Source organism: Oncorhynchus mykiss, chromosome 22 (assembly GCF_013265735.2).
Source record: "Oncorhynchus mykiss isolate Arlee chromosome 22, USDA_OmykA_1.1, whole genome shotgun sequence".
Taxonomy (NCBI): domain Eukaryota; kingdom Metazoa; phylum Chordata; class Actinopteri; order Salmoniformes; family Salmonidae; genus Oncorhynchus; species Oncorhynchus mykiss.
In genome coordinates, this window is record NC_048586.1 from 37,972,163 (window position 1) to 37,996,033 (window position 23,871).

A 23,871-nucleotide genomic window follows, 5' to 3' on the forward strand; every position below is an offset into this window, starting at 1 on the left:
AGACATGTCTCGCGCTTTATTGTGACCAACTCAACATAAAACACAGGTGGACATTTATTTTATACACAAACGTTTATTTAGTCAAATAAAGCAACATTCTGATAAGAACAAAAGGTGTGATCACTGATAGGTGAGCAGAGGATTGAGAAGGAACGGCCATTACAGAGGACCGTACACAGAAACCATGACAATATTGTAAAGAACTTCAAAACTCACTGACTTGCTTTTCCATTCGTTAACATGGCTAACTTACATCCTGCACGTCACTGTACTGCATGTGTCTATCATTCCTTCTGGAAATTATAAAAGAAATAAAACAATACATAAGCTCTAAGAAATGTTTCAGTTTTATATTTCTGTCTCCCTAATCATATACTGTTTTTATTTGATTAAAAATTAATTTTGGGCCACAGACACTGTGGCCATGTTGGACACACCCACTACAAAGACAGAGGGGCTAAATCATACAAAACAATGGACCAAGTCCTATCTACACACCAAGAGAGATAGGACAACGAGGGAAAAGACCGAGAGGAGGGAAAGGGGAAGAGATCGGCAGAGAGCGAGTGGAGAGAGAGAGAGAGAGCGTGAACAGAGAGAGAAAGAGAGAGCGTGAACAGAGAGAGAAAGAGAGAGTGTGAACAGAGAGAGAGAGCGTGAACAGAGAGAGAAAGAGAGAGCTTGAACAGAGAGAGAAAGAGAGAGCGTGAACAGAGAGAGAAAGAGAGAGTGAACAGAGAGCAGAATCACAAAAAGTATTCCAGCTCATAGCGGAGGTAAGGGTTCTTCTCATCGTTGTAGACGTGGGGGTAGTGAGCTATCAGAGCATCCTGGGAACCGATGTAGATCGAGTTATAGATCTTCCAGTAGACGTCTCGAACCTTCCTGGCTGGGTGGAAGAGACCCTGGAGAGAGGAGACAAGGTTAGAGAGCATTACCAACTCAACGGCTGCACTTACAGTGCTAGTATCATTATGGCTCGTTTGTTTAGACATTTTTTGTTTAGGGGGTTACAGGTACATCATCTCTGCACATTTTTAAGTTGATAAAACATGTACCTGTAGGTAAGAAATATATAGTGTTTAATAATAATATATTCAGTATAAAACAGGAAAAAACTAAACAGTAGTCCTCCGCCCATTATGTTCCCATTCAAGCCCCCCCACCAAACACCCCCAGAAACCATGTTTTCCACCCCTTCCTACAAGGTTTGTTGCTTTTTATGAAATACACTACAAGACCAAAAGTATGTGGTCGTAAAACATCTCATTCCAAAATCATGGGCATTAATATGGAGTTTGTCCCCTTTTTGCTGCTATAACAGCCTCCACTCTTCTGGGAAGGCTTTCCACTAGATGTTAGAACATTGCTGGGCTTCCATTCAGCCACAAGAGCATTACTGAGGTCAGGAACTGATGTTGGGTGATTAGGCCCGGCTCGCAGTCGGTGTTCCAATTCATCCCAAAGGTGTTCGATGGAGTTGAGGTCAGGGTTCTGTGCAGGCCAGTCAAGACCTTCCACACCGATCTCGACAAACTACTGCTGTATGGACCTCGTTTTGGGCACGGGGGCGTTGTCATGCTGAACCAGGAAAGGGCCTTCCTCAAACTGTTGCCACAAAGTTGGAAGCACAGAATCATCTAGAATGTCATTGTATGCTTGTAGCGTTAAGAACCAGGAAAAACAGCCCCAGACCATTATTCCTCCTCCACCAAACTTTACAGTTGGCACTATGCAATGGGACAGGTAGCATATTCCTGGCATCCGCCAAACCCAGATTAGTCCCAGATGGTGAAGCTTGATTCATCACTGCAGAGAACACGTTTCCACTGCTCAAGAGTCCAATGGCGGCGAGCTTTACACATCTCCAGCCGACGCATGGCGTTAGACATGGTGACCGTAGGCTTGTGTTGTGGCTGCTCGGCCTGCTCCAGCAGGGCAGAAATTTGACGAACTGACTTGTTGGAAATGTGGCACATTGAATGTCACTGAGCTCTTCAGTAAGGTCATTCTTCTGCCAAAGTTTGTCTATGGAGATTGCATGGCTGTGTGCCCAATTTTATACACCTGTCAGCAATGGGTGCGTCTAAAATAGCTGAATCCACTCAATTGAATGGGTGTCCACATACTTTTGTATATATAGTGTATCCACCGCAGTTCGTTCACAGACTTCATAACGGTATGTTGCTGTTGATAGTGATATCACTTTTTACATCTTTATGGATATTTTATGTTAATTCTCAACACTATTCTAGAATGATCCTAGCCATCTAGTAGCAGATAGTAGTCAATCTGCTACCTGTCTGTCAGAGCAAGGAGATCAGTGATGTAGTATCAGTCAGGTTTACCTGCAGGCAATACTGCAGCATGCGGCAGGGGCCGATAGCCACCCTGAGGCCCTCCAGGGCCCCCATGACAGCCTGGATTACATGGGGCGACGTCTCAAACACGTTGGGCCACACGTAGTTCAACAAGTGGTTAAGGGAGTCCTCACAGCCGAAGCCGTAGACGCCCAGGGACATGTGCTGCACCACGGCACTGGCAGTCTGTCTGTGGACCAGGTCTCTGCAAGGAGGAGAGAGAGGAGAAAAACAGGGTTACCATGGAGCCAGCCGAAAGGTGCAAAGGAGCAGGTGGATCCTACTATATATATTCTAATTCTGTGGAGGAAATCCACAATGACAATGAATGACACTTGACTTCTCATTTGTAATCAACAGGTGCAGGGTGAGAACAGAAGTGAACTGGATGTCAGATCTGCCAGTTCTGTGTCCATCTAATGAAGTACTAGTCCTGATCTGACCACGGACCAGTCCAACAGGCGTGTTTACAGGCATGATACAGCACATTCAACCGAGTGATCCCTGTTACAGACAGAACTGATCTTGGACAGGATCGTGTGGCCATGTAGCTTGATGCATTTACAATACCTGGAAAACCTTATGTTTTTGGTTTATTGACTACAGGGTCACTGTGACTTTAGTCAGCCCACCAGACTGATTGTTAGTTACAATGTTTGGTCCTGTCACCTGTCCATCAGTGCGTCCTCCAGCAGGGGTGTGACAGCATAGATGTAGTCCTTGCCCATCTCCCCGATGTACTCAAACAGGAAGGACAGGGACTTGAGCACGCCGTTCTGCACGTTGAGCTCAGGCACACGGTACTCGTTCATGAGGGCGGGGAGCACGGTGAAAGGAGAACAGGTCTCAGCCACGATGGCGATGGCTACGGTGGTACACACTCGGTTCTGACGCTCCTGAACCTTCAGGTTGTTGAGTAGTGTGGCCAGCACATCATGGGGTCTGGAGGGGTGGAGAGGTCAATGATAGGCTAAATATATACTGGTTACCATGACAGTAACAGGTGAAGTATCACCAAGCATCATTATAATACAACTTTGAGACAACATTTTTCATGGACGCTCAGAAACCCTAATAAATGTGCATTAATGGAGTTCAACAACTCTTGAGAGGAGTACTGGGCAGTAGCCAGAGACAGGAGAACTCACCCGATAGCCTTGGCGATGTACCCGAAGGTGTTGACGGTGGCTCTGCGGATGGCCTTCTTGTGGGCCTTGAGGAGCTCCAGCAGCTCAAAGCAGATGCGCATCCACTCCCTGGCCGACACGTACTCAGCACCCCTACACAGACAGACCAGGGTAGGAGTTACAACATGGTTCAGGAAACATCTATTATATCATATTTACACAAGAGTCACATATTGTAATTTACTAGTGAATGTGTGTGTAAAAGATTGGACTGTACTGGTGAATGTCTGTATGTGTGTGTGATTCCTTTGCTACAGACATACCTGTCAGCAATCCTGCCCACCAGGTCAATACAGTTCTCCTGCACCTTCTCATGTCTGTTCTTCAGGATTGGCGTCAGCCGCGGTAGCAGGTCTTTGATTGGTGGAGTCATCTTGTGCATACCTGAGTGACAGCACAGACAACCAATCAGCTCTCTGGATGCATATCACCACGTGTTAACACCTCTACTATCCTAACTTAATCATAACCACTCTTATAGCATTACTGCTGTTAAACCAGCCCAATACTTGTTCTTCACTGAACTCAACTAACACAAGTCATTCACAGGCATCTCTCTACCCACTCGAGCTCTTTCTCAAATGATTTCAGCTCCTCTTAGGAAGTGAGAGGGACGAAATTAGTGGGCTGAGAGTGTATGGAGCTACAAGACAGAGCATTTTGGAAAATAAAACAAATGTTTTTTTATTTTACCTTTAACTAGTCAGTCAGCAAGTCAGTTAATAACAAACTCTTATTTACAATGACGGCCTACTGGGGAACAGTGGGTTAACTGCCTTGTTCGGGGGCAGAACCACAGATATTTACCTCGTCAGCTCGGGGATTTGATCTTGCAACCTTTCGGTTACTAGTCCAACGCTCTGACCACTAGGTTACCTGCCACCCCAAATGACTTTTCATTTGTAATCAACAGGTGCAGGGTGAGAACAGAAGTGAACTGGATGTCAGATCTGACAGGTCTCATGTTGGTGTCCATCTAGTGAAGTACTAGCTCTGATCTGACCACAGACCAGTCCAATAGGCGAGAATGATTCGCAGGCATGTGACTGAAGACCAAAGGGTCTTTAGTGTCAACGTGCTATTGGTCAGAAGACAGGGAGTTGTAGAAGTGAGGGGGGAACGTTTACATACCAATGACGTTGACGATGGCCTTGAGAGCACCAAGGATACTTCCCAGTACTTCAGGATACTCTTCTCCTAGATACTCATATAACACCACTCCCAGGTGACCCATCAGCTTCTCCTGTGGAGGAGAGAGAGAGAGGGGGGGGGGGTTAGAAAGGGAAATAGCTTCTCCTGTGGAGGAGAGAGAGGGGGGGGGGGGTTAGAAAGGGAAATAGTTTCTCCTGTGGAGGAGAGAGAGGGGGGGGGGGTTAGAAAGGGAATCAGCTTCTCCTGTGGAGGAGGAGCGAGAGAAATGTTTAGAAAGGGAAATAGTTTCTCCTGTGGAGGAGAGAGAGAGGGGGGGGTTAGAAAGGGAAATAGTTTCTCCTGTGGAGGAGAGAGAGAGAGGGGGGGGGTTAGAAAGGGAAATAGTTTCTCCTGTGGAGGGGAGGGAGAGGGAGAGGGAGAGGAAGAGAGGGAGGTTTAGAAAGGGAAATAGCTTCTCCTGTGGAGGAGAGAGAGCGAGAGAGAAAGGTTTAGAAAGGGAATCAGCTTCTCCTGTGAGGTGAGAGAGAGAGAGAGAGAGGATTAGAAATGAAAGAAGAACTCCGTCAGTGAAGGTGAAATCATTGCAGTGTGTGTGTATATAAATACACTGCTCAAAAACAAAGGGAACACTAAAATAACACATCCTAGATCTGAATGAATGAAATATTCTTATTAAATACTTTTTTCTTTATATAGTTGAATGTGCTGACAACAAAATCACAACAATTATCAATGGAAATCAAATGTATCAACCCATGGAGGTCTGGATTTGGAGTCACATTCAAAATTAAGTGGAAAACCACACTACAGGCTCATCCAACTTTGATGTAATGTCCTTAAAACAAGTCAAAATGAGGCTCAGTAGTGTGTGTGGCCTCCACGTGCCTGTATGACCTCCCTACAATGCCTGGGCATGCTCCTGATGAGGTGGCGGATGGTCTCCTGAGGGATCTCCTCCCAGACCTGGACTAAAGCATCCGCCAACTCCTGGACAGTCTGTGGTGCAATGTTGGTGGATGGAGAGAGACATGATGTCCCAGATGTGCTCAATTGGATTCAGGTCTGGGGAACGGGCGGGCCAGTCCATAGCATCAATGCCTTCCTCTTGCAGGAACTGCTGACACACTCCAGCCACATGAGCTGTAGCATTGTCTTGCATTAGGAGGAACCCAGGGCCAACCGCACCAGCATATGGTCTCACAAGGGGTGTGAGGATCTCATCTCGGGAACCTAATGGCAGTTAGGCTACCTCTGGCGAACACATGGAAATGCCATCCCACACCATGACTGACCCACCGCCAAACCGGTCATGCTGGAGGATGTTGCAGGCAGCAGAACGTTCTCCACGGCGTCTCCAGACTGTCACATGTGCTCAGTGTGAACCTGCTTTCATCTGTGAAGAGCACAGGGCGCCAGTGGCGAATTTGCCAATCTTGGTGTTCTCTGGCAAATGCCAAACGTCCTGCACAGTGTTTGGCTGTAAGTCAACCCCCACCTGTGGACGTCGGGCCCTCATACCACCCTCATGGAGTCTGTTTCTGACCATTTGAGCAGACACATGCACATTTGTGGCCTGCTGGAGGTCATTTTGCAGGGCCCTGGCAGTGCTCCTCCTTGCACAAAGGCGGAGGTAACGGTCCTGCTGCTGGGTTGTTGCCCTCCTACGGCTTCCTCCACATTTCCTGATGTACTGGCCTGTCTCCTGGTAGCGCCTCCATGCTCTGGACACTACGCTGACAGACACAGCAAACCTTCTTGCCACAGCTCGCATTGATGTGCCATCCTGGATGAGCTGCACTACCTGAGACATTTGTGTGGGTTGTAGACTCCGTCTCGTGCTACCACTAGAGTGAAAGCACCGCCAGCATTCAAAAGTGACCAAAACATCAGCCAGGAAGCATAGGAACTGAGAAGTGGTCTGTGGTCACCACCTGCAGAACCACTCCTTTATTGGGGGTGTCTTGCTAATTGTCTATAATTTCCACCTGTTGTCTATTCCATTTGCACAACAGCATGTGAAATTTATTGTCAATCAGTGTTGCTTCCTAAGTGGACAGTTTGATAGATATATATATATATATATGCGTGTGTGCAATACGTGTGTGTGTTCGAGTGTGCATGTGTGTATGTGCGTGACCATCTGTGAGTGGTTAGGAAGACTAACCTCCTGGCAGGTCTTCATAACCACGGCGGTGCGGGAGATGAGATCAGCAGCCTGCTGGCGGACCTTGGCAGACTTGTTGTTGAGACGCCACAGCACCGTACCACAGATCTGAGGCAGGTAGGGCTTCACCCTCTTCCCCAGGGCGTTCACCACCGTACCAAACCCGTTCAGCATCACAGAGTCCTACAGGGGTCAGAGGTCAAGTCCTACAGTCAGTCATATTCTACACAGGTAGGCTAATGACAGACAGAGTGTGTGTGTCCAAAATGGCATCATATAGAGTGCACTACTTTTGACCAAGGCCCAAAGGGCTTTAACTTCAGAACAAAGTTGACTACAAAAACAAAGTTGCCAATGTCTTGACAATTGATACAAACAAGAGACGTGGTCTTTAAAAAAAATGCTTTAAAAATATAAACAGTAGGCTATAGCTCTTCGTCAATCATATTGAAATACAGTTCATTTTCAATCATTTGAGTTCTATTTTGTTACTTGTAGACTATTGTTTGTAATTTGTCTCATTATATTTCATGTGTAGCCTAACGTGGCAATTTTTATTGGGTAAGCATTATAATAAGCCGCCTCAATATTTGCAGCCGTAGGTGGTAATATCTCTTTAGGAGCTGATCCAATGTCAGTATTGTGACATAACATTTATAATTAAGGTAAGATTTTAACTGAGAAAGCTGATCCGAGAACAGCAATGCCTTTCTTCCAATCTTATCAATATTGACACATACGACTGTTCTCTGTAAGGTGTTTTGGGAAATGAATGTTACATCTCTCAGACCATTGTCGGAAAGACACAACGGTAGAACACTGGGAAGTTCCACTTCTATCTGAACTTTCCACAACATTGTTCCTTGCTGAATGTGCCCCCTCTCCCGGGTTTCACCTCTGTGGTCTGTTCCTGGAAGGCGTACAGGATGCCGTCGATCAGCTGCTCCTCCAGCTTGTGGTCGATGTCAGCAGCTCCCAGGTTCCCCATGATCTTCTCTATGGTCTCCATCACCATCTTCCTGTACTGCTCTGCCTCGTCCTTCAGGTCATCTACAATACGAGAGATGATCTCTGCTGCTCCCACCTTATTGGCCAGCTCCACTGTGGTGTCCACCAGCTAGAAGATGGGCAGACATACAGGGAAGAGGTTAGCTCACAGACCCCAAAAAACACCAGACATGAATCAACTACGACCGGATTCTAAATGTTAGTGAGTTATTGTATTTCTCTGTATTTTACCAGTTTATCCCATTGAGGCTAAAAATATAGATTTTATTGTCATAAAATTGACTACAACTGATTTATGATTGGTTAAACATTTAGTTTAGATCTGTAATCAAGCCAGTCAGCATAAGGGATATGCATGGAGTCGTTCCTGTTTGAGCTGCGTCTGTACCTACCTGTCTGTAGTTGCGTCTGTCCAGGGCCATCCTGTGCTGCCAGAAGTGCTTGAAGAAGGGAGGCAGGATCTCTGTCTTGATGTAGTTGGCCTCCACACCGTCAGTACCACAACACTGTTTCACCACCTGGAAGAGAGGGGGGACAACGGGGGTTAGAAACAGGCCACACACACACACCAATTCACTTTGAAGTGTAACACGTAGCATGTGTAACTTATTTATGTTCTGGAAATGTAACCAACAGGTGCAGGGTGAGAACAGAAGTGAACTGGATGTCAGATCTGCCAGTTCTCATGTTAGTGTCCATCTAGTGGAGTACTAGTCCTGATCTGATAGGTCGAACAAGCGAGAATGAGTCGAACACACACGCGCGCAGCCTCCCTCACCTTGAGCACGATCTTCTTCATCTCCTCGTCAGGGGACTGGAACTCTCTGATGAGGATCAGCATGACCTCTCTGGTGTAGTAGTTAGCGTACTCAGCATCCATTAGAGGGATCAGGTAGCCAATGGCCTTCAGGAACGCAGCCAGACCCTGGGACCCAGAGGGGAGAGGTGAGAGTTAACTCCGTTACTGTATCCAGACAATTTTGCCATTTTAAAAGATAGAATTGCTGTAATTCTACACCCTTTTCCATGGCTTATGCCGTGTTCTCATGCCATCTGAGTGACTCAAACATAACGTTTAAATTCACACTAAAAACGTCCCAATTTTTTTTGCTTCTATAATTTTTGTTATGTACATCATATTTTATTTGTATTATAATGCACATCATATTTTGGGGGGTGGCGGCCACTATTGAATGAATATAGGGGAAACACCTGTACAGGCGAGATCCTGAAAAGAAGTTGTGTTGTGATGTCAAGTAAACTAGTTTGTATTATCCTGTTTTAGGAACGTAACAGGTGCAGGGTGGATGTCAGATCTGACAGGTCTCATGTTGGTGTCCATCTAGTGAAGTACTAGCTCTGATCTGACCACGGACCAGTCCAACAGGCGAGAATGATTCGCAGGCATGTGACAAAGCAATGTGTCCTCACCTTTCCTCTGTGCTGTCGGATTCCCTTCCACAGGGGTTTGAGTACGGAGTCAAAGGACTCGATACCGTAGGGCGTGGCAGCCTCCGCCAGGGCGGCGATGGCCAGGGCACTGATGGTCCGCACCTTCTGCTGCTCATCCACCAGACCTGAGGGGGGCAGACACGGCGGAGGTCAGATCATCATATATGTTATCCTTCTTTGTAAAGTGTATTGTGACCATGTTATCCTTCTTTGTAAAGTGTATTGTGACCAACAATACACTTTAAAATAAACTTGAAATGTCATCCCTCGCACCCTAGATACTAGAAAACTAATCTACTTGAGTCAAATATACTAGTCACTACTAAATATAACTAATGTACTATAACTAAAAAAATGAATCTACCCCCCAGGTCCAATAGCATCCTCAGGCAGTGGTCCCTCACCATGCTCGATGATCTCCACCAGACTCCTCAGGTGGGGCAGGATGGCACAGCCCATGAGGATGGCGATCTGCTGGACAATCTTGATGCCCGTGTGGCGGGCCTGCCAAGACTTCTTGCTCTTACACACAGCTTTGAGGAAGGGCAAGAGGGAGGGGATACCCAGAGCGGACGCTACGACAGCGAAAGCTCTGGCTGTTGTATTTCTGACGTATTCATCCATGTTGTCAATATCAGGTCTCATAGTGGAGATCATAGTGGCCAGGCCGGCAGCCTAGAGGGGGAGGGAGGAAGGGAGGGTAAGAGATCAACTAAGATGAATAGGTGTTTATGATAGTGCTTGCATAGACATCCTAAGTATACTTTTCTAATGTGATTTCAGGTCAAAATGTATTAGCTACTTGCTTTAGGAATGTGACCAACGGGTACAAGGTGAGAACAGAAATTAACTGGATGTCAGACCGGCTAGTTCTCCTGCTGGTTTTTCATCTAACGAAGTACCAGCCCTGATCTGACCAAGGACCGGACCAACAGGCATACGACCCAACTGTGGTGGGTGTGTGAGTACATTATAGGGCTGGAAGTGGGGCTCACCTTGGCCAAGTTAGAGATGATCTCTCTGCCCTCCACTCGGGCGTAGTAATCTTCATCAATCAGCAGCGGCTCAATCACCACCAGGATCTGGGGAACAGAGAGTCAATTAGTGAGGGCCAATCTCGGCACAGGAGACATATTGTAAACCGAGTCAGTGAGTCCCTCGCTCTCACACGCGACGACTCACCTTGTGTACATATGGGCGGACCAAGTCGTCCAGCTTGTAGAGGATGCGGTCTATGACCTTGACCAGCAGGTGGCGCTCCTGGTCCTCCAGAGTAGGAGACATGAGCAGGGGCAGGATCTGGTTGAACAGGGGCCCTGCTCCAAACTCCCTCGCCTTGTCTGTGATCTGACGCAGGGCAGCCTGAGAAGGGACGCAAGGGGGTTAGACTCGATGGTTGACTTTTCAGTGGTGAGAGTTATACACAAAAAGGAAGATGGAGCTAAGCCTATAGAGACGAAAAGTAACACTAGATAGGCCTTTGTCAAACCTTCATAAATCCGATTGTGCTGATAATGGCAGCCATCTTGGTCAGGGAAATGTTACATTAAATTCTGTGGTCAAGACTAGAGGTCGACTGATTATGATTTTTCAACGCCGATATCGATTATTGGAGGACCAAAAAAGCCGATACCGATTATTGGAGGACCAAAAAAGCCGATACTGATAATCGGACGATTTTTATTTTATTTGTAATAATGACAATTACAACAATACTGAATGAACACTTATTTTAACTTAATATAATACATAAAATCATTTAATCATAAACAATAAAATCAATTTAGCCTCAAGTAAATATTGAAACATGTTCAATTTGGTATAAATAATGCAAAAACAAAGTGTTGGAGAAGAAAGTAAAAGTGCAATATGTGCCATGTAAGAAAGCTAACGTTTAAGTTCCTTGCTCAGAACATGAGAACATATGAAAGCTGGTGTTTCCTTTTAACATGAGTCTTCAATATTCCCAGGTAAGAAGTTTTAAGTTGTAGTTATTATAGGAATTATAGGACTATTTCCCTCTATACCATTTGTATTTCATTAACCTTTGACTATTAGATGTTCTTATAGTATTGCCAGTGTAACAGTATAGCTTCCGTCCCTCTCATCGCTCCTCCCTGGGCCTGAACCAGCAACACAACGACAACAGCCACCATCGAAGCAGCGTTACCCATGCAGAGCAAGGGGAACAACTACTAGAAGTCTCAGAGCGAGTGACGTTTGAAACGCTATTAGCGCGCACCCCGCTAACTAGCTAGCCATTTCACTTCGGTTACACCAGCCTCATCTCGGGAGTTAATAGGCTTGAAGTCATAAACAGAGCAATGCTTGTCACACAACAAAGAGCTGCTGGCAAAACGCACTAAAGTGCTGTTTGAATGAATGTTTACACGCCTGCTTCTGCCTACCACCGCTCAGTCAGTTACTTGTATGCTCAGTCAGATTATATGCAACGCAGGACACGCTAGATAATATCTAGTAATATCATCAACCATGTGTAGTTAACTAGTGATTATGATTGATTGTTTTTTATAAGATAAGTTTAATGCTAGTGTGACAAAAACCAAAAGGGCACACTCCCTCTACATGGGAAAACAACTCTGCTACAGGACATCCATGGGACCTCGTGAAACCATGGACTACACCTACTGATAATGGACACCAGGGGGAGACAGAGGAGATACCAATCATAGACTTCTCTAAGCTGAGACTTGAAACACCACACCCAACAGTGGAAACAACCAGCTGGTATCATCAAGTGTAATCTACTCATCAGAACACGGAAGCAGAGCTATGGGCGTCAAGTACTCTGTGACTTAGACTTAGAAGGGTGAATCAGAATGATGTAAGAAGAGAGCTATCACTGTGCGTTTTACAGAAACCATAACATTGCGCAGTGTGGTCCAGCACTTTGCGAACTTCCCCTGTAAAAAAAAGTATATAAAGAGAACAGAGATCATGAGAGAACCATGATTCTCACTGACATATGAGACAGACTTCATATGGAGAATCATCATAGGTAAATTTACTATTGCACTATACTCTATTTGCCAGACTTAAACAATATGCAAGAACTGGTTAAATTTTGCTTAAGTATTAATTGGATCATTAACTGAATCTACCTGGTTAAGCTCTGCGAACCCGAAACTGAGTCTCTGAAACACAGGGGTCTTGACACCTCTTGATCACAGACAAAGCGGCATTCGCAGTGTGACACATCAGGTCCAGAAGTGATTAACAATTTAAAGAAACAGCCAAATACCAGTCATAGTAATATTGAGTCTATACACAGAGTTGGAAGTGAATAGTAGTAAGGTATTAGAATTCGGAATCAAGCATTATTACTGAGAGAATACCGATTACAGGAAAGTGACCAAGGGACTGAGCATTTAAGGTAATTGACCTCTTTTTGCTATTTAGTCAATATTGTTAGAAGTGTTAACGCATTTAAAGTTTTGCAATATTATCTGGCATTAGTATAAAGTGTATTAAGGATTGATTGAGCACTATTGACGTATTAGGACTGTATAACCATTGAATTGTAATAATGTGTATAAGACAAAAACAGAGTGACTTAATAAAAGCTTGAAACTTTGACAACTAGGCCAGATGAACGATCTGGAGAGCAAACGCCTTTAACACTCTCACTGAACAGAAAGTGACCCTGGTTATAGGTTAAAGTGATTGCACTAAAGAATATTTCATTGTGTGGACAATAATATATTTTTAGGAGAGTCAAAACATATACCAATACTAGTTTCCAAGTGACTACTAGCTGACGAGCATAATAACTAACAGAAGATGAGTTATTAGGTATTGATATAAGAGAAGAAGACAAGGTAAGGGAGTATAGGAAGAGTCTATAAACATAAAGTAATACAGTAATCATCTATCCAAGGCCCCATACTAGACCGGGAAATAAGGGAGTGACAACGTGAACGAAGGAACAAACCCAACTCACGCGAAGGGCCATTACGAATAAATAGAAGGGTTGGTAGGGCCGCACGGCTAGGCCCTTGTTACACCGAAGTAACTAAAATGCTAAAGTACTCTGCCCAGCCAGAGGACGGGGTAGAGGCTTTTGCTGCAGGTATTGGGCTAAAGTCAGCACCGTGACACTTGCTAGCAACTTACCTTGGCTCACTGCATTCGCGTAACAGGCAGTCTCCTTGTGGAGTGCAACGAGAGAGGGGCAGGTCGTTATTGCGTTGGACTAGTTAACTGTAAGGTTGAAAGATTGGATCCCCCGAGCTGACAAGACGAAGATCTGTCCTTCTGCCCCTGAACGAGGCAGTTAACCCACCGTTCCTAGGCCGTCATTGAAAATAAGAATGTGTTCTGAACTGACTTGCCTAGTTAAATAAGAAGGTATAAAAAAATAAAAATAAATAAAATAAAATGTAAATTAAATATCGGCGCCCCAAAAAAATTATTTCTGATTGTTATGAAAACTTGAAATCATCCCGAATGAATCGGCCATTCCGATTAAATCGGTCGAACTCTAGTCAAGACTATGAGGACAGTTGGTATCTGGTCTCACCTTTCTCATGGGAGGTGTTCCGTTCTTGATCTTCAGCAGTAGTTTCATGATCTTACGTTCCTTCTGTTCCTCTGGGCTCAGAGTGGACTCATCCACCTCAACAAGCAGTTTGTCAAAGTACTGAATGTCGTCTGGTTTGAGGAAGGGCAAGTTCCCACTGGGCTGGTCATTGATCTGCTTCATGGAACGGTCCTCCTGCTGCATATGGAAGCCCGTCATGCCCCCCATGGGGGTGGGGGTGGCAGATAGCTTCCGGGCCGGGGTACGGATGGGCACATAGCCTGCTGGTGGGGGAAGGACCTGTGGAGGGAGGTGTGGGATGAAACATTAGTACTGTTCATTTATCATACTTTAGTGATTCACTTTATTTACTTCAGTTCCATTCACCCTTTCTCTGTACTGGAATCGAGCCCTTCGCAGACAAATGCCTCAATGTCTTCAACTGAAGAGACACGCCGCTTGTGGGGATCCCAACCCAGAGACAGAATGTGTCCCGTTCCAACTCGTCATTGTATCATCACCGAAGACCATTCAATCACTTAATATAGATACTGCATTTGATGTGACAAGTGACGGTTGAGCTCTATTTTGCCAATGTGCTGGGGAGTGGGTGTGTACCTTGTATCCTTCTGGGAACATGGCATCCAGCTCATCGTCTGTGAGAGGTCGGTTCCTCTCGTCTATCTCCCTCTCCCAACGCCAGGCCTGCAGCTGCTCTGGGGTCATGCTCATCAGGTGACCTGACAGGATAGGAAATGCATACATAATGTAAACATGCCTCAATAACCCAGTATCATGACTTAGTGGAACATTCTACTACTTCTATTCCTACTACTAGTAAATGAACAAGTACATAATATCAATTCACCAACAGTTATCAGTGTTAATTGATAATCTACCTCTAAGGAATTTAAAATGGCTTTCAAAGGCCTGACAGGAAGGCTAGGTGATTAACAGTACCTGGAGAAGGAGTGGCCATATTCATGGCAGGGGTTCCGATGGGAGTTTTCCCAGGGGTCATCAGTGGGGTGGAAGAGCCCATCTGGCTGGCGGGGGTCTCGTCCCAACGGGATTTCCTTTTACTTGCCCCGGGGGTGGGTGTCTCTCCCACTGACTCGTCTCCTCTGTCTGTACGGGGGGTCTCGGCCCAACCACTCCCATGACCAGGGGTCTCCCTCTCCGTCTTGGGGGTTTCGTCCCATCGGTTTTTGCGCACGCTGCCTGTGGCTCCCCCGTGTCCAGGGGTGGTGTGTCCCGGTGTGTCCCCTCTGCCTGGCGTGGCTGCTCCAGCCGGGGTGTGGCTAGGGGTGGGGTCCCACATTCGGGAGCTGGGGGTGGCCCCTGGGGTCTCACTGCCCTTGTTCCTTCCGGGGGTCTCGTCCCAGCGGCTGTTGGAGGGGGTGTGGCCAGGGGTGTGTCCTGGGGTCTGCTGTATGTGTGGTAGGGCGTGTCCAGGAATAAAGGGCTCAGTGAGTTCTCACAGTACAGAAATGTAAACTGGAGAAGCACGGTTGAGTTACTTTGTTCCACTAGGATCTTAAAAGGCACATTTTAAGTCAAGGCAAATAAACTGCCCCAAAAACACTTCTATATAATTTGCTGATCGAACACCAGACCCCAAAAAATAATTGTAAGGATACAAACGGGATCTGATGAACTAAGATAATAAGTTTTACCTCAGCAGCCTGATCGGCCTGGTCCCAGCTGGACATCTTCTTAGGTGTGCCGGCGTTGCTGGGGGTTCCTGATTGGTCCTGTTTCTCGGCCGTCTGGTCCCAGCGGCGTTTACGCTTTGCGGCGGCAGCAGCAGCAGCAGCCTGGGAGGCAGCAGAGCCGTTGACAGCCTTCAGGTCTCCTGTTTTGGCCTTCTCTGCCATCTGCTGACGGATCTCTTTCTGTATGGAGGGAAAGCAGGGAGACCGTGAGAACACCAACCAAAGGATACACACAACAGGGGAAAGTTTCCTGTGGGATTTGTAGGACTTAAGTCTATTGTAGGCAACGATACACCACACTGAACGATACAATTTCATTGTGTGGGTGTATTTATTATAAACTGGGTGGTTGGAGCCCTGAAGACTGATTGTTTGAAAACCATGGTATATCAGACTGTTTACCACAGGCATGACAAAACGTGACTTTTACTTTTCTAATTACATTAGTAACCAATTTATAAAAGCAATAAGGCACCTCAGGGGTTTGTGGGATATGGCCAATATACCACGGCTAAGGGCTGTATCCAGGAACTCAGTGTTGCGAAGTGCATAAGAACAGCTATTAGCCATGGTATATTGGCCATATACCACACCCACTCGGGCCTTATTGCTTAAGTATATCCTTTATGGACACACAGCACTCAGAAACATAACCTCAAGACAAAGCCATGCCCTTGGTCTAAAGCAGTGTTTACCAACCCTGGTCCTCCAGTACCCACACCAGAACACCCTTTCATTGTAGCCCCAGACAAACACACCTCCTTCAGCTCATTGAGGGCTTGATGTTTAGTTGACAAGTTGAATCAGGTGTGCTTATCCAGGATTCCAATACAAATGTGTACTGTCGGGGGTACTGGAAGACCACAAAGGGGGTTTATGTGGTCTGTCTTACCTCCTCTTTGGTCAGGTGCTGCTCCTTCATGACGTCCATGTACGACCTGGACTGCAGCTTAGGGTCCGGCGTTTTGCCCCCTGCGCGAAAGAGCACCAACAAGACACAGGGCAGCCGATTAGAAAACGCCCCCAGGACCCGGCTTCATAACACAGACAGCAAGCACAACAACACAGCCAGCTCAGCTAGGCCCTCACTTTTTCTTTAGGAAACATTTACTGGTTTAGTTCCTTAAGCTGAATCACAACAAGACAACCCTAGATACACAACATACAGACAGTCCTCTCTTGCTTGCCTTACATACAAACATAGCTGTCTAAAAAAAAACAGGCAGATACATTGAGAAACAGCGGAGGTTGTTTTGTCTTTCTTTCAAGGAGATAACAGGAGAGGATAAAGCCATCACTGATGCAGGGGTCCTGGGCTGTGCTCTCCAGAATACGTACACTTTCAGTGCCAAGGGTCCTTCTGCAGTCAGACTTCAACCGGCAGAAAAGAAGCCTAGAAAATGTCTCTTTACCATTAGTAACACTTTGGAAAAGGGTTGGAACTCACACACATAAGCATACCACCTGTGATTTGTTTTTTTTAACGTCACAAAAGAAAAATCCTCCTGGGGCTCAAACTTCAAAGTAAAAATAAATAAAATATCCCCCAGAGTGCGAATTACTGATAGCATTTTAAGAAAATGAAGTCAAGATTTTTTTTAAACCAAATCTAGGAATGTTCTGTGAGATAAATGTGTAGCTACTTTATGTAACCCAGGGCAGGGAGAGTATATCTATATATATATATATATGTAGTAACACGTATACCTGAGGGGCAGTGGAGGCAACTTTTAGATCCATACGATCAATACCTTAGTTTCAGGGGAACTGGCCACATGCTACTGAACAGTCGCTAGTTTGACCTTGGAGTCCACTGCTATTCCAACTTCGTAAATGTAGATCTTGACTTCCTTTTTAGAAAAATGTTTTTAAAATATATATATATATATATATATTATGAATTACAAGATAAATCTAAAGCAAAAGACCACCATAAAATGGCAGAGGTTTCAATTTGGTAGAAGACAAAATAAAAGGTTGTTGGGGTAGAGGTTTGTTGGGGTATAGCTGCTTTTCCCCCACCCAGACAGACAACCAGCCAGTGGACCCTGACAAAACTGACAAGCGCACACTTCTGTCTGTTCACCATAACCTACACAGGATGAGTTGCTGCACCCTTAAGAGACTGCAGTACAGGACTGGCAAAGCAGTACTGCTGTAGGAGAGAAATTAAGGACAGTTAGTATGGGCCTGTGGAATTGCGGCACACAGATTTCTTGATATGTTTCTATTTTACAAAGATGTGAAATAGAAATATAATTCCACAACATATTTGTATATGACAGAGCTGTCTACATGCAGGTTTGATACAGCCCTACCCCCAGACTACATTGAGGCACTAAGGCCAATTAAATCTCAGACCCTACAGGCAAATTGTTGCATTACAAATAAATTGTTGCAACGTGTAAATAAACATACTGTAAACTTAATCTACAAGGTATGTGTTTAGTTAATCAAAAGCTTAATGGCTAGTCAAGCTGTAGTCTGAGAAATAGGCCATCCTTGGTTAAACTGACAGGCTATGCAGTTCATTCTAACGAACAAACATACATTTAAGCTGGCAAGACAAACAAGTTGTAGCCAGGTTTAGGCTTTGAGAAATGGGAATGTATGCAAGTGACGGCTCCGTGCCCTGTGAGAGGTAAGGGACAGGACAATACTGGAGACAACGCCCTTTGGCCAAGGATTATACCGTCACTGTAATCCACTCTATTACTTAGACTCCTGGAGCCCAAGTTAAGATCCCTGACCAGACCTGGACTAAATGCCATTTAAAATGGGCTTGAAATCTGAAACCACAACTCACTAGTATTGTTGATGACAACTGCACTATAGTTTGTGTGTGAGTCTCATAATCGACTATGTCCTCATCTCTTCTAATGGAACTTCCCTAGCCCCTAGAAGTCTGACAAGCCTGCAGTGGTGGTAACTGACCATAAACTTGCACAATGATACTATAGTGGAGTGAAGGAGGAAGGGCCACTTGGAAGAAAAGGGTGGTAAAATAGCATTGCTTATTACGAGTGTTCTTGTTTTACACAGGAATACTTCGAAGCCTCAGATCTGTACCCAGGTGGGTCGGCAATCTGGGGCATTCCTTGACTGGGAGCCAAGCTTCAGACAGCCAGCACATTTCTGGCTTCTGACTGCCTCGTGATAGGGTGGTTTGTGTGTGCGGTAATGGGGTCATTGTGTTACCGCTTACTGGGTACAGCAGGGTGCAGCACATTGTATGAGCAGGTGAATTACCCCAAGGATAAGCATTAAATCACGAACAATTAAAAACATGTTGCTACTCACATTACCCAATACCTTTCTTTAAATTAAACAGTTCATGATATAGATAGCCACATGGGTCTGTTAACCTTTCGAGACACTCACAGCCGACCTGCCACCCATGTAGTATTAGGTATAATAGTCTGTAACCAAGACAACAACCACCTAACCACCTCTCCCTAAAACATATGGACCCACTTACTGGCAAAAGTTGTATTTCGCACAACTTTATTAGTTTACAATTATTCTCATTTTCGAGAAAAAAAAAGCCTTGCATCTGCCAGGTAGACCGTTTTCCCCAAAAGTGAAGAGATTTTATTGAGACAAAATGATGAGTGATAAAAGACACCCTCGGGCCAGAAAAGATTACCACGGGAAGGTCTTAGTCTGGGGAGCAAGCAGGTGCACAGTGCTCGAAGGGCTAAGCAGCAAGAGGTGGGTTGGAACTCTTGAAAGGCATCCATGGGATCATGGCAGTTACAGTACTACACATAACATATATCAGGGGAGGACACTATGGAGGGAACATGGAGGGGTGAAATTTACCGTCTGCAAAGGGGTCAAGACGCTCCGGAGAGATGATCATCTGTCGACGTCTGGCCTTGTACTCGTCTTCACGCTCTGCAATCTTAGCGGGCCGGTGTTCGGCGAACGGGTCGTACTGAGAGGAGAGACAACACAGCATGTTACAATACATGTCATCATGGTAAACACTACAGAGTTTGATAAGTAGCCATTATAAAAATGGTGTCTATGACAAGATATGAGCAGGATAATTATGCAAATCCAAAACATTAGCACTAAGATTTGGTGAAAGGTACTCTTGTCAGTTCTGAACTCCAATGTAGAATTCTACAGGAAGAGAGGAAGATGGTGTTGCAAACCTGTTCATCTGACTGTGGTATTGCATTGAGTATAGCCACCGGAGCGTGATATCCCGGTTTCTTCTGTCCAAGTAGACTCGTTGACGAGTCCTCCTCATCATCCTGAAAATAAGAGAGAGAGACAAGAGTCTGGTCAAGCTTAGCCATTTAAGGCAGACTCTCCCAGCTCGAGGACAACAAGACATATTGGTGTAGCCAACTCCATTAAAAACAGACTCTTGTGGAATAGCTGATGTCTGACCCCTAGGAAGAGAAAGAGGATTTCAGTGTTGCATATAGCAGATGACGTGCAACACTTTTCCCAAGTTACAAAGAAAACATGCATCATCACATCACAGGATTTGACATCAGGACTTACATCCTCCTGTTCATTGGCCGCGATGGAGGTGACATATCCAGCGAAGCGGCTATCGCTGCCACCGTAGATCTCCTGATCGTAGTATCCAGTAGAGTCCAGGCCCACACCCTGATCTCCTCCCTCCTCCACCAGGGCAGCTTTCATGCCCTGGATCTCCAGGATCTGGGCCTCGATGTCTGGGGGGAAGAACAACAGTCATTGTTGACCATCTGGGCATGTTGACAACATCACCAATGATGTCAAGCATATTACCAAATCAAATGCGATTTTACATTAATGTAAATGAATAAGCAGCAGTGACAGGTTATACATTAACTAAAATAGATGCCATTGCAACTAATTATTAAGCTTGACTGCCATGCTCAAATCGTGCGCTGTGTTGACAAAGTAGGGCCTGCTAAATTAGTTTCAATTGTAGCTTGCCAACGACTAGATAAACCACATAGCTAGCAACTTACAGAATATCCGGCAGGGTTAGTTAGTTACGTTATGTAGTTCTTTAGCATTACCTTCAACGCCATCTTAACTAGGTAGCTTTTACAACACCAGTTTGTGACGCTGTAGCCATATCAATATCATAGCAAGTTACGCATGTCTACATCTACACAAACCTCCCATAAATAGTATCAAGAGCACACTAATATATATATATATTTAAGGCAATCATGCTTATTGAAATTCTGTATTATCTAGGTTAGCTAGCTTAGTAGTTAGCGGGACGCCATTATCTATTATGCGCCCGGCCTCGTTGCGTATAGATTGTCAACATCATGTCACGAATGAAAATAGAGCTAGCTGACTTATAAACAACAGATGCATTTTGTCGTATATTTACTATGAAACTGACGTAAGTAAAATTAGATTATAATAGTATTTTAAAACACTTTGTAAATAAATAATCTTACCTTCGTGTGTTTTGGCGATCTTCGCCATTTTGGTGGTTCAGCAAGACTGAAACCGGAAATCAAAATTAATTAATATCCGTTCTGCAAAAATAGATGCGCAGGCGTGTGTAAAACAGAGAAAATGTGCATTTGTGTCTAAATATCACAGTTCCCAGTTGCTTGAGAGGGCCATAGCTGAGGTTTTTAAATTTCAATTAAAATACTTAACGCCCTAAAAATTAGTTTGGCTATGAGAAAACAGGAAGTTTTAATATTGTGAATAAACTAACCAATTCATTGGGTTTTAAATCAAAGTAGCACTTTGAGGGAACTGTTTATAAATGTATGCTGAAAATCCAAACGTAAACCACCATAGAATAGAGTATATATTTAATGTATCTATTATAAATAAACACAGGCCAGGCTGGGAGTAGCACACGGTAAGCTGAAGGGAAGCACCCCTGGAGAAGATGAAGTGCCCTGCTCAATGGCACATTAGTGGTACCTGAGATCAAATCAAATCAAATTTTATTTGTCACATACACATGGTTAGCAGATGTTAATGCGAGTGTAAAGAAATGCTTGTGCTTCTAGTTCCGACAATGCAGTAATAACCAACAAGTAATCTAGCTAACAATTCCAAAACTACTACCTTATAGACACAAGTGTAAGGGGATAAAGAATACGTACATAAAGATATATGAATGAGTGATGGTACAGAGCGGCATAGGCAAGATACAGTAGATGGTATTGAGTACAGTATATACATATGAGATGAGTATGTAAACAAAGTGGCATAGTTAAAGGGGCTAGTGATACATGTATTACATAAAGATGCAGTAGATGATATAGAGTACAGTATATACGTATACATATGAGATGAATAATGTAGGGTTTGTAAACATTATATTAGGTAGCATTGTTTAAAGTGGCTAGTGATATATTTTACATCATTTCCCATCAATTACCATTATTAAAGTGGCTGGAGTTGAGTCAGTGTGTTGGCAGCAGCCACTCAATGTTAGCGGTGGCTGTTTAACAGTCTGATGGCCTTGAGATAGAAGCTGTTTTTCAGTCTCTCGGTCCCAGCTTTGATGCACCTGTACTGACCTCGCATTCTGGATGATAGCGGGGTGAACAGGCAGTGGCTCGGGTGGTTGTTGTCCTTGATGATCTTTATGGCCTTCCTGTGACATCAGGTGGTGTAGGTGTCCTGGAGGGCAGGTAGTTTGCCCCCGGTGATGCGTTGTGCACACCTCACTACCCTCTGGAGAGCTTTACGGTTGTCGGCGGAGCGGTTGCCGTACCAGGCGGTGATACAGCCCGACAGGATGCTCTGATTGTGCATCTGTAGAAGTTTGTGAGTGCTTTTGGTGACAAGCCGAATTTCTTCAGCCTCCTGAGGTTAAAGAGGCGCTGCTGCGCCTTCTTCACGATGCTGTCTGTGTGGGTGGACCAATTCAGTTTGTCTGTGATGTGTACGCCGAGGAACTTAAAACTTACTACCCTCTCCACTACTGTTCCATCGATGTGGATTGGGGGGTGTTCCCTCTGCTGTTTCCTGAAGTCCACAATCATCTCCTTAGTTTTGTTGACGTTGAGTGTGAGGTTATTTTCCTTTGATATTGATAACAATCACCCTTACGTACATTGGTTAGCTGAAGTTTCTCTAGAAACTAGCTTAAATTCTAAATGACCATTTTATAATTATATTATTAATACAGTCAATGTTATTACAATATGCTTGGCCAGATATGCAGTTCACTTGTAAAAGCATACATAACCTGTCTCCATATCACATTACTCAGTCAGTAGCATTACAAGAACCATGCTATGGGGAAGAACTAGCGGCAAGGGGATGAAAATATACAGTGATGGTTTTGACACCCTATTTGGTCCTAAACAGAGAGTACACACTGGCAGAATGCCTGACCACTGTATGGAAAGCGTTGACTACATACAGACTCAGTGAGTGTAACAGTATAGCTTCCGTCCCTCTCTTTGCCCCTACCTGGGCTCGAACCAGGAACCCTCTGCACACATCAACAGGCACCCTCGAAGCATCGTTACCCATCGCTCCACAAACCACTACTTCAAGGTCTCAGAGTGACGTCACCGATCGAACCGCTCTTAGCGCGCACCACCGCTAACAAGCTAGCCATTTCACATCGGTCACATGAGCATAGCCTATTGAGAGAGGCTCCCATAGACAGACCTGGCTCTCAAGAGAAGACAGGCTATGTGCACACTGCCTTCAAAATGAGGTGGAAACTAAGCTGCACTTCCTAACCTCCTGTCAAATGTATGACCATATTAGAGACCCATATTTTCCTCAGATTACACAAAAGAATTCGAAAACAAACCCAATTTTGGGTGAAATAACAGTGTGCCATCACAGCAGCAATATTTGTGACCTGTTGCCACAAGAAAAGGGCAACCAGTGAAGAACAAACACCATTGTAAATACAACCCATATTTATGTTTATGTATTTTCCCTTTTGTAACTTAACTATTTGCACATCATTACAACAATGTATATAGCCATAATATGACATATTCCATGTTTATATTCATTTGGAACGCTTGTGAGTGTAACGTTTACTGTTTATTTTGATTGTTTATTTCACTTCTGTTTATTATCTATTTCACTTGCTTAGGCAATGTAAACATATGTTTTCCATGCCAATAAAGCCCTTCAAATTGAATCGCGAGAAAACCCTGCTTACGTTGTGTCCTTTCAACAAATTTAGCACTAACCTTTCAGAGTCAACTATGCACTGTAGGTCGATCAAGTCAAGGCAACTCAATCCCACATCTCGTGACATTTTTGCACACGCACTCACAGCACAATGGAAAAAAAAACACAGGTCAACAGTTTTAGGGTGACGGAT

General features: G+C 44.7%; 1 protein-coding gene across 2 annotated transcripts; it reads right to left on the bottom strand.

Annotated features, from left to right (window-relative positions):
- Positions 1-49: 49 nt before the first annotated feature.
- Positions 50-23,776, bottom strand: LOC110501835 (splicing factor 3B subunit 1). Of its 2 annotated transcripts, XM_021579683.2 has the most exons (24): positions 23,738-23,776; positions 21,002-21,047; positions 20,097-20,272; positions 19,739-19,840; positions 19,401-19,515; positions 16,471-16,550; positions 15,540-15,758; positions 14,824-15,292; positions 14,482-14,603; positions 13,864-14,163; positions 10,506-10,685; positions 10,319-10,405; positions 9,728-9,998; positions 9,303-9,448; positions 8,650-8,796; positions 8,264-8,389; positions 7,759-7,980; positions 6,864-7,046; positions 4,679-4,790; positions 3,811-3,931; positions 3,509-3,640; positions 3,030-3,302; positions 2,349-2,565; positions 50-905 (listed from the first exon to the last, which is right to left on the bottom strand). In XM_021579683.2, exons 2-24 carry the CDS (start codon positions 21,027-21,029, stop codon positions 747-749), a joined length of 3,987 nt encoding a protein of 1,328 aa, XP_021435358.1. In that variant the 5' UTR covers positions 21,030-21,047; positions 23,738-23,776; the 3' UTR covers positions 50-746. The 2 variants fall into 2 exon arrangements, with proteins under 2 accessions (XP_021435358.1, XP_021435359.1); XM_021579684.2 differs by lacking the exons at positions 19,401-19,515; positions 19,739-19,840; positions 20,097-20,272; positions 21,002-21,047; positions 23,738-23,776 and adding an exon at positions 16,917-19,303.
- Positions 23,777-23,871: the final 95 nt, after the last annotated feature.